Genomic DNA, 13,613 nt, shown 5'->3' with positions numbered 1-13,613 from the left:
ATTACTCATTACAACTTAATATTATTAAATAATTCTAATTTTATAATACATAAGATATAAAGAAAAATTAATAATAAAAAAAAAAATATTATAGAACGAAAAAAAATTCATATTTTATAAAAAAATATTTATTATATTTAACTTATTTTATTAAAAATAAAAAATATATACATATAATAATATATTAATATATATAATTTTTTTTTTTATATAAAAACTAACAAAATATATTTAAAAATAATGAAAAAATAAAAATAAATTACAGATTCTCTAATATATTATCACAATGATTTATAAGATTCTGGAATATTTTTCTATGCTAAAATAATATTTTTGGCATTTCCATTTGTTCTATTTTACTTTTTGAGTTTTCTGAACATAAATTTAGTTATAAAATTTTTAATAATAACATTTATAATATCTGTATAAGCCCTAATATATGCATCTCATATTTTAGTCTGGATAATGAAAAGAAGAACTGGATCTGAAGAAATGCAATTAATGGCCAAATACATACAAGAAGGTTCTGAAGGTTTTTTTACAGCTCAATATGGAACAATATTTAAATTGAGTTTTGTATTTTGTATAATGATTATGTTAGTATATTATTTCAGAGAACCATTAGTAATAAAAGTCGGTGAAAAAGAAATACTTACAATTAGTAATTTAACTATGAGTATTTTTTCAGGAATAAGTTTCTGTTTAGGTTCTTTATGTTCTGCCTTTTCAGGATATGCAGGAATGTGGGTTAGTGTGAGAGCAAATTTAAGGTTAATATATATAAAAAAATAAAATAAATATAAATATATATATATATATATATATATATATATATATATATATATTTATATATAGTAATATATTTATATTTTACTTATATAATTTTTTTATATTTAATTTTTTTTATTTTATAGAACATGCAGTTCTGCTACTAAATGTTATAATGAAACTATAAAAGTTGCTTTTTATGGAGGTTATTTTGGTGCAGCAATAAATATTGCATAAGCTATTTTGGGAATAAGTAGTTTATTTTTGATGTAGTATTTTTATTTTAAATATACTTTACCTTCTTCTAATTCAGCTTAAGATATTGTCGGATAAATTCCTCTTTTGCTAATCGGATTTGGCTTCGGAGCTTCTTTTGTGGCTATGTTTGCTTAATTAGGAGGCGGTATTTACACTAAAGCGGCTGATGTTGGAGCTGATATTATCGGGAAAATTGAAAGCGACATTCCTGAAGATGATCATAGGAATCCTGCCGTTATAGCAGATTTAGTAGGTGATAATGTAGGAGACTGTGCTGGTTAAGCAGCTGATTTATTCGAGAGTATTTCCGCAGAAATTCTCAGTGCGATGATTTTAGGTGCTACTTTAGCCTAAGAAGCTGATTTTTCAATGAGTCAATAGGCCTCGTTTATGCTTTTTCCTTTAGCAGTACACTGTTTGGATTTAATAGCGTCAACTATTGGTTTATTTTTTGTAAATACGAAAGCTGGTTTACCAGAATTCGATACCAATTATGGAGAATTGGAAGATCCTTTAGTGATTATGAAAAGAGGATATAGGGTATCTATGTCAGTTGGAATAATAGGGTTTATATATTTGTGTTATGTTTTTTTAAACCCTGAGAGAAATAATTATGCATGGATTAATTTTTCTTTATGCGGAATGATAGGTATTTTAGTTAGTTATCTTTTCATTGAAGTAACTTAATATTATACTGATTATTAATATTAGCCAGTTAGAAATATAGCATAAGCTTCCAAAACAGGGCATGCTACAAATGTTATTGCTGGGTTAAGTGTAGGTTTAGAAAGTACAGGCTTACCTATTATTATTATATCTATAGGTTTATTAGGTTCTTATTATCTAGGTATTTATATATATATATATATATAAAAATATATATATTTATATATATATATATATATATTTATATAAATATGTATATTTTTAATTTTTAGGCGATAATTCAGGAATTTAAAATAAAAAAGGAGATAATATTGGAGGACTTTTTGGTACTGCAATTTCTACTATGGGAATGTTTTGTACTGGTGTATATGTACTTTCTATGAGTGGGTTTGGTCCTATAGCTGATAATGCAGGAGGCATTGCTGAATTATCTTAATAACCAGCTGAAGTTAGAAAAATAACAGATAAGTTGGATGCTGTAATTACTTTTTTATATTTTATTTTTTTATAAAATTGAAAAAAGGTTGGAAATGTTACTAAAGCTAATACAAAAGGATATTCAGTCGGTTCTGCAAGTTTAGCTTGTTTTTTATTATTTAGTGCGTTTATTGACGAGGTTAATCTATTTTCAAAAACTAAAATAACATCCGTGGATATAACTTAACCAGAAATATTTATTGGAGGACTAATAGGGTCTATGTGTGTGTTTATCTTTACTTCCTGGACAATCGCAGCAGTTGGTAATGCTGCTTAAGATGTAATAAAAGAAGTAAGAAGATAATTTAAGGAACATCCTGAAATTCTACATGGAGAAATCTCACCTAATTATAAATAATGTGTCGAAATTGTAGCCAGAGCAGGTCTAAGAGAAATGGTTAAACCTGGACTTTTAGCGGTTTTTACACCTGTTATAGTAGGGGTACTTTTTAAATATATTGGAATTTATTAATAAAAATAATTACTTGGAGCTAAAGTTATGAGTTCCTTTTTAATGTTTGCAACTTCGACAGGAATTTTAATGGCTCTATTCTTAAATAATGCTGGAGGAGCATGGGATAATGCTAAAAAATATATCGAATCTGGAGAATTAGGAGGCAAAGGAAGCGAAACTCATAAAGCAGCGGTAACAGGAGATACTGTAGGAGATCCATGCAAAGATGTAATAATATAAAGATATTAAAAGATATAGATATATATAGATATATATATATATATATATATATATATATATATATATATAATTATATATTTATATATCATTTATACTTATATATATTTTATTTATTTTTTATAGACTGCTGGGCCTTCTATTCATATTTTAATAAAACTATTTTCAACCATTACTTTAGTTTTAGCTCCTTTATTTATTGAATGATATTTTTTTATTATAATCTTTATTATTGTTTTTATATTTTTTTTATAAAAAAAAATTATATTAGAATTTATTTAATTAATATTATGTTATACTATTAAATATTATCTTTTTATATATAAATATATATATTTATATATATTTAAATTATTTTTCATAAAAATAAGAAATAACATAAAAAAATTATTATAGTTTAAATAATATACCAAAAAAAATATGAACTAAATCACAGTTCCAAATCTTCTACAAAATCTTAATTTTCTTAATGCAAGCTTTCTATTAAAGCTTTAATTCTTTGAGAATCTTTTCCTTCTAAATCAAGAGCTAGAGTGAAATAATTAAGTGCCTTGTCAGTTTTTTTTAATTTTTTATAAACTTTACCCATTAACATTGGTATAGGTGCTTCTTTTGGCATCATCTTATATAATTCTTCAAGTTCTTTTAGTGCGGCTTCATAATTTTCAAGTTTTACCAAAGTATTTGCTTTTTAGAATTTATTAAGTCCATTTTTCGGGTCTAATTTTTCACTAATCTCGAAGAAACTTAAAGCTTTTTTGAAATTCCTATCAGCTGCCAACGTCATTCCCATAAATGAATAAAGAACCGGATTTTTTGGGTTGATATTAATAGCATGTTGAAAACTTTCAGCTGCTCGTTGATATTTTTCTTATTTATAAAGTATATTTCCCAACCCCCACCACGCATTATAATTCCTCATATCTAAATTTAAGGCACTTTGAAAAGATTTCCTTGCCTTTCCAAAGTCTTCATTATATACAAATTCATGCCCACACAAAGAATGGGCATAGGCCGATTATGGATTCAATTAAATTGCTCTTGTGAAAAACTTTAAAGCATTTTCATGTTCTTTTTATAAACTAAAACAATTTCCCACTGCAATCCATGTTTCTGGTGCAAATACAGATTTTTCTAAAGCTTATTGTGCTAAATAGCATAATTCGACTTATTTTTTTAAATGCCATAGACAACTTGAGTAGTATTCGATTCCTTCAAGTCTATAAGGCTCTATTCTTAAAGCTTCCGCGTACATTTTTTCGGCTTCGGAATACTTCACGATTTCCATATAGCATCGCCCGATGTTTGCTAATACCCAACCTGTATTATAGTGATTTCGGGGAAGTTTATTAAAATAATCAATTGCTTCTTTGCACATATATAATGACATGTGATAGAAAGCCTCTCCTAAGGACCTTAGTAAGGATATTAAGTCTTTTTAGTAATGTTCTGTGCTTAATTTTTGGGTTTAGGAGTAAATTTATTATTGGTTTTGGAGTAATTAGGTGAATAATTGCTAGTTATTAGGTTAGTAAAGTTATTGTTATTGCTATTGTTATTAGGGATCTTGTGGAGCTTATTAGCCTTAAAGTTAGATGACTGTTTTGATTGATTTTTTACGTTTTTGACTATTATTGCGGGAGTTGCTATTATTGCGGCTTATTTAGAGTTTTTGTTAAGGAATATTAGGTATTTGTTGTTATGGAATATAAGTGGTTTGTTAGGGAGAACTTGTAGGAAGTTTTAATTGTTGTTTTAAAGTGGCAAGGTCTTTTTTTTTTATTACTATTTGATTTTTTTTATTTATTTTTACTCATTTAGTAAATTTAAGCTTGCATTTTAGTTTTGTTTTATGGAATATTTTGTATTTCTTATTCACTTCTATTTTATTTTATATTTTTATTTTTTTTGTATTTTTTGATATTTTATACTAAACTTCTAAAGGTCTTGGGTCATTTAAAACTTTTTAGAAAATATTAGATGGCTGTGATTTTTTATTTAATAAATATTATCTATATTTTCCTTCACAAAAAACCTTTTTAATTTTATAGTTAAAATCATATAAATATATTAATATTGTATTTTTATTATATTGATTTGTTTATAAAAAAATTATATTAATAAATGTTAAAAATAATATGTCTTTTTAAAAAATATATAATTTTTTTTCTTTCTTTTTTTTTCTAATATTATACTTTAATTGGAAGGCTTTCTTAATCTCCTATTTTACATAGTTTTTCATAAGCAACCCATAAAGTAGGATTTAAATCGAGAGATTTGATAAATTATTCTTTAGCTTCTGCAAATTTTTATTATCCTTCAAATATTAAACCTAAAAGATAATAGCCATAGGCTCCATTTGGAATATTTTCTAAATTATTTCCTTTACTTTTTTAAGAAAAAATAAAATCATTTTAAAAATCCAAAAGTGCTTTTTCCCCATCTAATAATATATATAAAAATATTTTTTATAAAAATTATCTCTTAATTTTAATATTTTATATATATATCATAAAAAATCAAAAAACCTTAATACTTATTTAATTTTAAACAAACTAAAGCAAATTTATATCTATTTATTTCAGATTTACAATTTTTTAATATTTCATATACTTTATAATGTTTGTTTTCGGCCATATAGCATTCTGCTAAAATACTTCTTGTGTCTTCATTATCATGTTCTGCGAGTAGTCTTTCTGCTAAAAAGACTGCGTTTTAAGGAAAATGATTTCGTAGATTTTCTTCTATTGCTTCAACTAATTATTTAATTAATTAATTTTGGTTTGTTTATTGTTGATTTGTTATTTCTTCTTCCATTTTTTAATTATTATCTTAACTTTTTTTTTATTTATTTTTTTTAAATTATTTAGAAAATAAATACGTATTTTTTTTTATTTTTTTTTCGAATGATTAAATAATATTTTTATTAAAATAAAAATTTAAATATTTGTTATTTTTAAATTTTTTTCTTTTTTCTTTCTAAAAACATTATATATATAAATAAATATATATATTTTTTTTTCATTATTTATATGTATATTAATTTTATTATATAATTTTTTAATTTTAAAATAGTAATACTTAAATGTTTAATAAGATTAAATTATATTTAATAATTATATATATATATGAACACTTTCAGTTAAATAATCAATATATTTATATTTTAATATATAAAGTTATTAATCCTTTTTATTTTTAATAATTCATGAAGTATTTTTATATTAAAATTTATGAATTAAGTATTTTATTAATACTTAAATTTTATGATTAATTTATTTTTTATATATAACATGGTCAAACATCTTTAAAATTTTTCGCCATATTTTAATACAATACAAAATATAAAATATTATAATTAAAAAATATGAAATTCTTCAAATTAAAGAATTCTATTCTATTTATTTGTTTTTTATTTGTTAATTTTCTAAAAAAAGTAAGTATAAATATCCTCCTTTTTTTTATATTTTTATATTTTAAACATATATTGTTTTCCTTGATTTCATTTATCTTAATCAAATGAAATAAATATATGGAAAATTTTCAGACTAAATAAAAACCATAAGTAAAGATAAAATTTATAAATTAATTATAATATAAGTTTTTTATTGACTTAAAATTGTTAGAAAAATTAATATTTCAATATAAAGTATTCCATATTTTTATTTTCTTATATTCTTCTTAAAACCTTTTTATCATCATTTCATAATCTTTTAAAGTTTTGCTTTTTTCTCTTATTTTAATTCTTTTTCTTAAATAATTCTTTAAATTCATTGTAAAATTATTTGGGATTTTATATATTTTTAATACACAAATATTGCTAATTTTAATTTTAATTACAAATAATAATTTCGATTTACTGTTTTACGTCATATTTTTGTTATGTTAATACTTATTTTTTGTTTGTTATTCCACTATTATTTTTTTAATTTTTGTTAAGTAGAGTTTTTCTTTTTAATGTTTAATTGATTTTTTAATTAGTTTTTTTTTATATGCTATTTTATCTTGTTAGTTTATAATTGATATAATTAAATATAAATTCATATAATAATCTTTTATAAAATATTAATTTGATATTTAAAGTTTTTAATATATTTTTATTTATAAAAGATAAATTTATATAAAAATAATAAATCATAAAATCTAAAAAAATAAAGGAAAATATCATAAGTTATTTTTTTAATAAATTAAATGACTATTAAAAAAATGAAAATAAAAAAATAAACAAAAATTAAACTTAAAAATATCGTGTTTTTTGAAAAAAAGAATTACAAAAATAAAATAAAAAAGTATTTTTTTATATTAAAGAAAAATAACATTAAAAAAATAAAATAATAGCTTTATAAATAAAAATCTAATAAATATACAAATAATAATAAAAGAATATAAATGAAAAAATTATTATTAATTTAATAAATAAAATAAAAAATGTTTAGTAATTAATTTATTTATTAATATTATATTTAAATGTTAAATATATTTAATTTTAAATAAAAAGGATATAATAAAAAATTTATTTTAAATAAAAAGTTAAAATAAATATATATTAATTATTTTTATAATATCTTATTATGATATTAATTATATCTTAATATATATATGCATATATAATATATCTTTTTATTTATATATATATTTATTTTTAATTAATTTTATATTTTTTTATATATAATGTTTTCGAATTTTTCAAATTCTAAATTTTTTAACAAATTAATTTATATACATAAAGTTTTTCAAAATCAATAATTAAAAACAAAGAAATTTATTAAAAAATTCTATAATGATAATTTAATTTATTTTAGTAATTTATTATTTTTTTATACAAAAACTAGATACATAATAATTAAAGTTTCCAAATATTTCTGAATAAGATACTGAAAGAATTAAACGTAATATTAAACTATAAAATAATTTTTTTATTGTTTTTAAAGATTCATTCATATTCATGTAAAAATCCGCTCAAACATCTTCATGTATTGGTTCTATAATACAAAGTATAAACGAAAAATGTTCAGAAATGTCAGATGATTAAAAAAGCAGAGTATTTTTTAAAAATATCTTTATAATTTATATTATTTAAATATAACAAAAAAATAAGATTGCACTTAAAATATCCAATTGTCATTTTTTAAAATCTAATAAATAAATATATAATTGTGAAGAAGATTAAAAATTTGAAGATTGTTCATCTAATCTTTAAGGTGATAGTTGGTATTATATATATATATTAAAAATAGATTATTTAAATATAAAATTTAAGGAATACATATATTACATATTATACTCATTTAGAAAATATATGCTTTTATTATTAAGCTTTGAATTGGTAAAAAAATACTTAAAATTTGATTGATTCAATATAAGAAAACACTATAAAATCTAATTTATATTTGTAAATTATATATTATTTGAAAAAAATAAAAATTAAAATATATATTAAAGATAGGAGAATATTAATAAGTCTAATTAACTATTTAAAGAATAATAAAAAATGGAATAATAAATTTAATAATAATATGAACTTTCTTAAATGACTAATTAATAATTAAAAGTATTATAATTTTTTATTATTTATAATAAAGTATATTATTAAGGAAAGTAAAAGTAATATTGAGACGCTTAAAAATGCTATTAATATTTCTTTTTAATCTATGTATAAATAAATGAGTGAATAATCAGATAAAGTTTCTTTATTGTTGAATGATTTGTTTAATGGAATTGATGAACTTAAAAATATTTAATAATGGATAGCAAATAATATTTTTGATTTGACAACTTTTTTATTTTATTTTGGATTTTTTTTTATTCTTCTTTTAATTACTTCTTTTAATTAATTATTTTATGCAAGAACAAAAGCTTTATTAAGTAATTAATATATATATATATAAAGGTTTTTAGCAATTTAATTTAATTAATACCGAAAGTTCTAATTTTAGGTTTTAGTATTGAAAAATTATTCTTAAAAGATGAAAACTTTTTATTAGTTTAAAATTAAATAAATAAGGAAAAATTATTTAGGTTTTTTTTTTTTTTTAATTTTTAGATTTAAATTAGTATTTCTATTTTTTATAAATTAGATATATTTTAGTTTTAGCTGAGATAACTTGTTTATTTTATCAGTATTTAAATTATTAAGATTTTAATAAGTTAAACTATTAAGAATTGATTAATGTTTAAAAATAATTACATTAATTAAGTTCTCCTTTAATTAAAAAGAAAATAAAATAATGTTTGTTGAGTATAACTAAATAAAAATAGACTTGAAAATAAAATTAATTAAATAGTGTATTTATTTAAATATAATTATAAAATAATATTATATATAAATATAATTTAAAATGAAAATGATTTTTTATATAAACAATATTTATAATATATATACGTAATTAATAGAATTTTTTTTCATATTTTACATAATTTTTTTTCTATAAAAATCATATATTATATTCGGATTTCATAAAAAACGTTTAGTATTAAGTTATTTAGAAATATAAGGTTATATAGCACCTTCGTTTTCTAATTTTTCATTATCAATTATATTATCGAAATCAGCGTTAATTTAATTATCATTTAATTTATACATAATTTATTTAAATAAACTTTCTTTATTAGTTTTATTCTATAAATTTTTTTAATAGAAAATTGAGTTAGAAATAATTTAATCTATATTTAAATTATATTTTTTAAAACTTTATTAAAAAAATTCTAAATTAAAATATTAAATTAATTTTTTATCAATATAACTCAAAACATTTTTTTCTTTAATTTTTTAATAAGAATTAATCGCCTATGAAGCTTTTTATTCATAAGTTAAATTTTCATCTGGAAATAGTTCTTATATACTATCATCATCTTAATTTAAATTTTATTCCTAATTTTTTTTGATTATTTAATAATTTTAATCTACTGAAATAACTTATTTAGGTAAATATTCAAATAGCTTTATTTAATCTTTATCTAAAAGTAAAGTTTTTAGTTTGTCTATTTCTTAAAGCTTATTTATTATTTATATTATATCCATTTAGTTTTGTATTTTTTTTATGGCATATTAAAGTACTTTTTTCTTTTTGCCGATTTTCCCAAATGGCCATAAGTAATAACAAAAATAATCAAAAAATGTATAATGCATAAATTTATTATTAGTTTAATTTGTAATTTGTAATTTTTTATTATTTAAATTATTTTCTTTTTTTTTTCTTCTATAATTTAAGAATTTTATATTTATTATTATATAGAAGATAATTAGGAAATTATATTTTAAGGAGAATTTAATAAATTTTAATTTTAAATATTTTGAAAAATACTTTCTTATTATTAATTTATATTAAAGGTTTAATTTTTAATTATTTAATTTGCATTATTAATATCATTATTATATTAATTATTATTATTACTAATTTTTTAATTTTTATCTTAATCTATATTTTAATTTTCATTTAAATATTAAATATCAATTAATTTTTTTTTTAATTTAATTATTTATTTTCATTCTGAATTAATAACTTTTTATTACTTTATAGATTTTAAATTTATGTGTTATTTATTATTTTATTATTATGTATTATATTCATACATTATTCTTCTTAATTTTTTAAATTTATAATATTTATATTATTTGATTCTTTAAAATTATTATTAATTTATTATTTATTATTATTGGAATTATTAATAATTTAATTATCTTAATTTTATTTATTAGAAATATTTATTAAATTAAATTAAAATAATTACTTAATCAAATTAATATTTAAGTTTAGTTAGTTAATAGGAAATATAAATATATATCCTATAAAAACTAAAGACTTAGCGATACCTCCTACTGAAGAGAGTAGATTTTATATTTTTTTATATTTTCTATCAAATATTATTGACATATTGCTTTCCATTTATAGTTCAAAAGAAAGAAATTATTAATTATCAGAAGCATCTATCTATAATAAATAAAGATTTAAAAAATTATAAAAAAAATAAAAATATTGTAAATATATAATTATATATAAACATAAATATATAAATTTATATACATTATTAAATAAATATTTTGTTTGAAATATATTACTTATTCACAGAATTAAGTAAATAATGTTTTTTTAGTTTCTTTTTTATCTTAAAAAAACATACCTATATCTGATAATACATAATTATTTTTAAATTTCATTTATATTTCTTTTTTTTATCCATTGTTTATATAAAATTAATTTTTTTGTATATGTTGTTAAAATGGATTAGTAAAATTATATGGAGAAGCGACTATTTTGTTAAAATAAACATTAAATTTAGAATCATTAATATATTCTTATATTTCTTAATCACTTTTGCATTTATCATTTATTTCATTTTTACATTTTTTTATATATATTTTAATTGAACTATAGTTATCTAATTCCTAATCACCTTATATATAAGGTATTTATTAATTATTATCTTCATAATTAAAGCAAAACATTTTATTTTTAAAATTCAAATTATCATAATATTCATTATTGAATTTAATATTTTCACATGAGCTTATTTTAAGTTATATTTTTTAAGTTATTTAATCTTTTACTTCTGAATTTTCATTTAGAATGATTTTTTTTATATATTAAAAAGCTTCAAATTAAAAATATTAATTATCATTAATTAAATTATTTTAATTATTTTCAATAGAAAATAAAATAGTTAAATTTTCTTAATTTAATATAAATTTTTGTTAATCAGATTTATATATTTCGTTTTAAGTTACTACTGGATTATATTTATTTACAATATCGTTCATTTCATAATATGTTTAGGCTATTAATATCATTATTATACCTAATGATATGATAGACCCTAAATATGTTTTATTTTTATAATCGTTTTTGTATCTTATGTATATTAATGTGCCGAAAAAATCTAATTTTTTAATATTATGCATTTTTTAATTAGTTTAAATATAAATTATATAAATAATTAAAATTTAATAATATATAAAATAATTTATAATAATATAATTATTAATTAATATATTAAAATATTCTTTAATATTTAATTAATAAAAAAAATACTTTTTTCTATTTTAAATTGCCTTAATACAAATTAATTTTTTACTTATATAAAAAATTTATCATAATAATAATTATAATCAATAAATTTTTAATATTTATTTATAAAAAAAAAATATATATATATAGAAAAAATCCATTTTTTTTAATTTTGTATATATAAGAAAAAAAAAAAAAAAATTAGAATTTATCATTAGTAAAATATTAAATATTTATTTTATTATAACATCATAAAAAAACATTATATTTGATTATTAAATTTTTTAAATATTTATAATGAATTTTTCATTTTTTAAATAAAAAGATTTTTGACATATTTTTTAATTTTATATATTTTTGTACCTTTACATAAAACAATTTATATATCTGATATAAATGCAATTTAGTTTTTAGTTTATGATATTTATTTATATTTATTTTGATAATTAAAATAAAAAAGCCTTATTTTTATGTGAAATATAAATATAAAACATATAATTTATAAGTAAAATAAATAAGATAATCATTTTATTTAAAAAAATAATAAATTATGATATTAAAATAAATATATAATTACCTTGAAATTTTTTTTTTTTTTTAAAAAAAAAATTAATTATAAAATAAAAATAAAACTATATATATATAATTAATATACTTTACATATAATTGAGGAGAGAAATCTAAAAATAAAAAAATAAAAATAATTAAATAATATTAATGTCAACTAATAAGAATTAATAAATTTTAGAAAAACCAGTTCAAAAGAGTCACTTATACTACTTAATCTTACAATTTCTCCTAAAAGACAACCAAGTAGAAAATCCAATAATCAAGACTTTACAAAAAGCAATCGAAGATAAAAATATATTAGGAAAATCCCTCACAATAACCGGCGAAAAATACTACACATACCCAGAATACACATATTAGTAATAAACTCAATTAAAAACTAACTTATAAAAGACTTTACCAGACTTAGAAATAATAATAGAAGAATTCATTAAAATTCAATCTTTAAATATACCCAAAACAATAAAAAAAGTACTCCCATTAACCCTCATCTAAGAAACAGCATCTCATTTAAAAAATCCAAAAAAAGCAATAAAATCTAAACGAGATATCTTCATAAAAACCCAAAAATAAAAAAAAAAAAACTCACAAAATCATATATAAACCGACCCCTTTACATTAAAATTTCAACACCTTAAAACCTGTTTTGGACATGCATACACAGTCTAATCTGGATAAGTAAATGAAGAGACAGGTGAGCCATATATTCCCGTATACAACGTAACATACGATAAAAGTGGTAAATTAATTTTCACAGGCGATGAACATGGTCTAATTAAAATTTGGAGTTCTCAAAACGGACTTCTTTTATCTAATCTTAAAGGACATACCAGTAGTATTGTTAGTAATGATATTTCTCCATGTAATTAATATTTAGTTACTTGCTCAGTGGATTAAAGTGCGAGAGTTTGGGACATTTTCTATTAGAAGTGTTTGATTACTTTTAAAAGTTAGGAATTGTTAAATGTAGTCGCTTTCTATTAATATGTAAATGAATAAGGATTTAACCATCTCTATTTGATTATTATGTCTGTAAAAGGGAACTTTAAAATGTAAATATAACAAAAATGTAAAAAATTTTATATTTTTTGTTTTTAAATAAAAATATTCATAAAAAAATGCTTAAAAAATATTATTATATGTATATGTATAATAGAATATTTTATATGTTTGTAAAA

The 13,613-nt window shown here is 18.4% G+C and overlaps 3 protein-coding genes across 3 annotated transcripts, besides 18 other annotated features; 1 reads left to right on the top strand and 2 right to left on the bottom strand. All coding sequences in view use genetic code 6, as the record gives it.

The window, feature by feature from the left end:
* Positions 1-465: 465 nt before the first annotated feature.
* On the top strand, positions 466-3,096 carry IMG5_170150 (vacuolar-type h+-translocating inorganic pyrophosphatase, putative; the record flags this gene model as incomplete). Its single annotated transcript, XM_004029903.1, has 5 exons — positions 466-770; positions 915-1,873; positions 1,965-2,170; positions 2,216-2,851; positions 2,987-3,096. The coding sequence occupies 5 exons, from the start codon at positions 466-468 to the stop codon at positions 3,065-3,067; spliced, it is 2,187 nt and encodes a 728-aa protein (XP_004029951.1). The 3' UTR covers positions 3,068-3,096.
* Positions 798-869: a microsatellite.
* Positions 804-895: a microsatellite.
* Positions 805-913: a microsatellite.
* Positions 859-909: a microsatellite.
* Positions 1,879-1,951: a microsatellite.
* Positions 2,846-2,895: a microsatellite.
* Positions 2,876-2,968: a microsatellite.
* A 79-nt stretch (positions 3,097-3,175) lies between the features above and the next one.
* Positions 3,176-3,209: a microsatellite.
* Positions 3,210-3,290: 81 nt separating this feature from the next.
* On the bottom strand, positions 3,291-5,677 carry IMG5_170140 (hypothetical protein; the record flags this gene model as incomplete). Its single annotated transcript, XM_004029902.1, has 5 exons — positions 3,291-4,459; positions 4,674-4,741; positions 4,792-4,895; positions 5,056-5,303; positions 5,389-5,677. 5 exons carry the CDS (start codon positions 5,675-5,677, stop codon positions 3,291-3,293), a joined length of 1,878 nt encoding a protein of 625 aa, XP_004029950.1.
* Positions 4,743-4,778: a microsatellite.
* Positions 5,678-7,318: 1,641 nt separating the features above from the next.
* Positions 7,319-7,353: a microsatellite.
* Positions 7,354-8,667: 1,314 nt separating this feature from the next.
* Positions 8,668-8,693: a microsatellite.
* A 453-nt stretch (positions 8,694-9,146) lies between these two features.
* Positions 9,147-9,200: a microsatellite.
* Positions 9,201-9,314: 114 nt separating this feature from the next.
* IMG5_170130 (hypothetical protein) lies at positions 9,315-11,759 on the bottom strand (the record flags this gene model as incomplete). Its single annotated transcript, XM_004029901.1, has 3 exons — positions 9,315-10,059; positions 10,364-10,791; positions 10,920-11,759. 3 exons carry the CDS (start codon positions 11,757-11,759, stop codon positions 9,315-9,317), a joined length of 2,013 nt encoding a protein of 670 aa, XP_004029949.1.
* Positions 10,219-10,253: a microsatellite.
* Positions 10,555-10,604: a microsatellite.
* Positions 11,760-11,771: 12 nt separating the features above from the next.
* Positions 11,772-11,858: a microsatellite.
* Positions 11,774-11,822: a microsatellite.
* Positions 11,802-11,876: a microsatellite.
* A 103-nt stretch (positions 11,877-11,979) lies between these two features.
* Positions 11,980-12,021: a microsatellite.
* Between the last annotated feature and the right edge of the window lie 1,592 nt (positions 12,022-13,613).

The sequence above is a fragment of the Ichthyophthirius multifiliis genome (genome assembly GCF_000220395.1).
Source record: "Ichthyophthirius multifiliis unplaced genomic scaffold scaff_1120509251254, whole genome shotgun sequence".
NCBI lineage: Eukaryota > Ciliophora > Oligohymenophorea > Hymenostomatida > Ichthyophthirius > Ichthyophthirius multifiliis.
The sequence above is the reverse complement of the archived record's forward strand: the minus strand, read 5'-3'. Positions and strand labels throughout refer to the sequence as shown.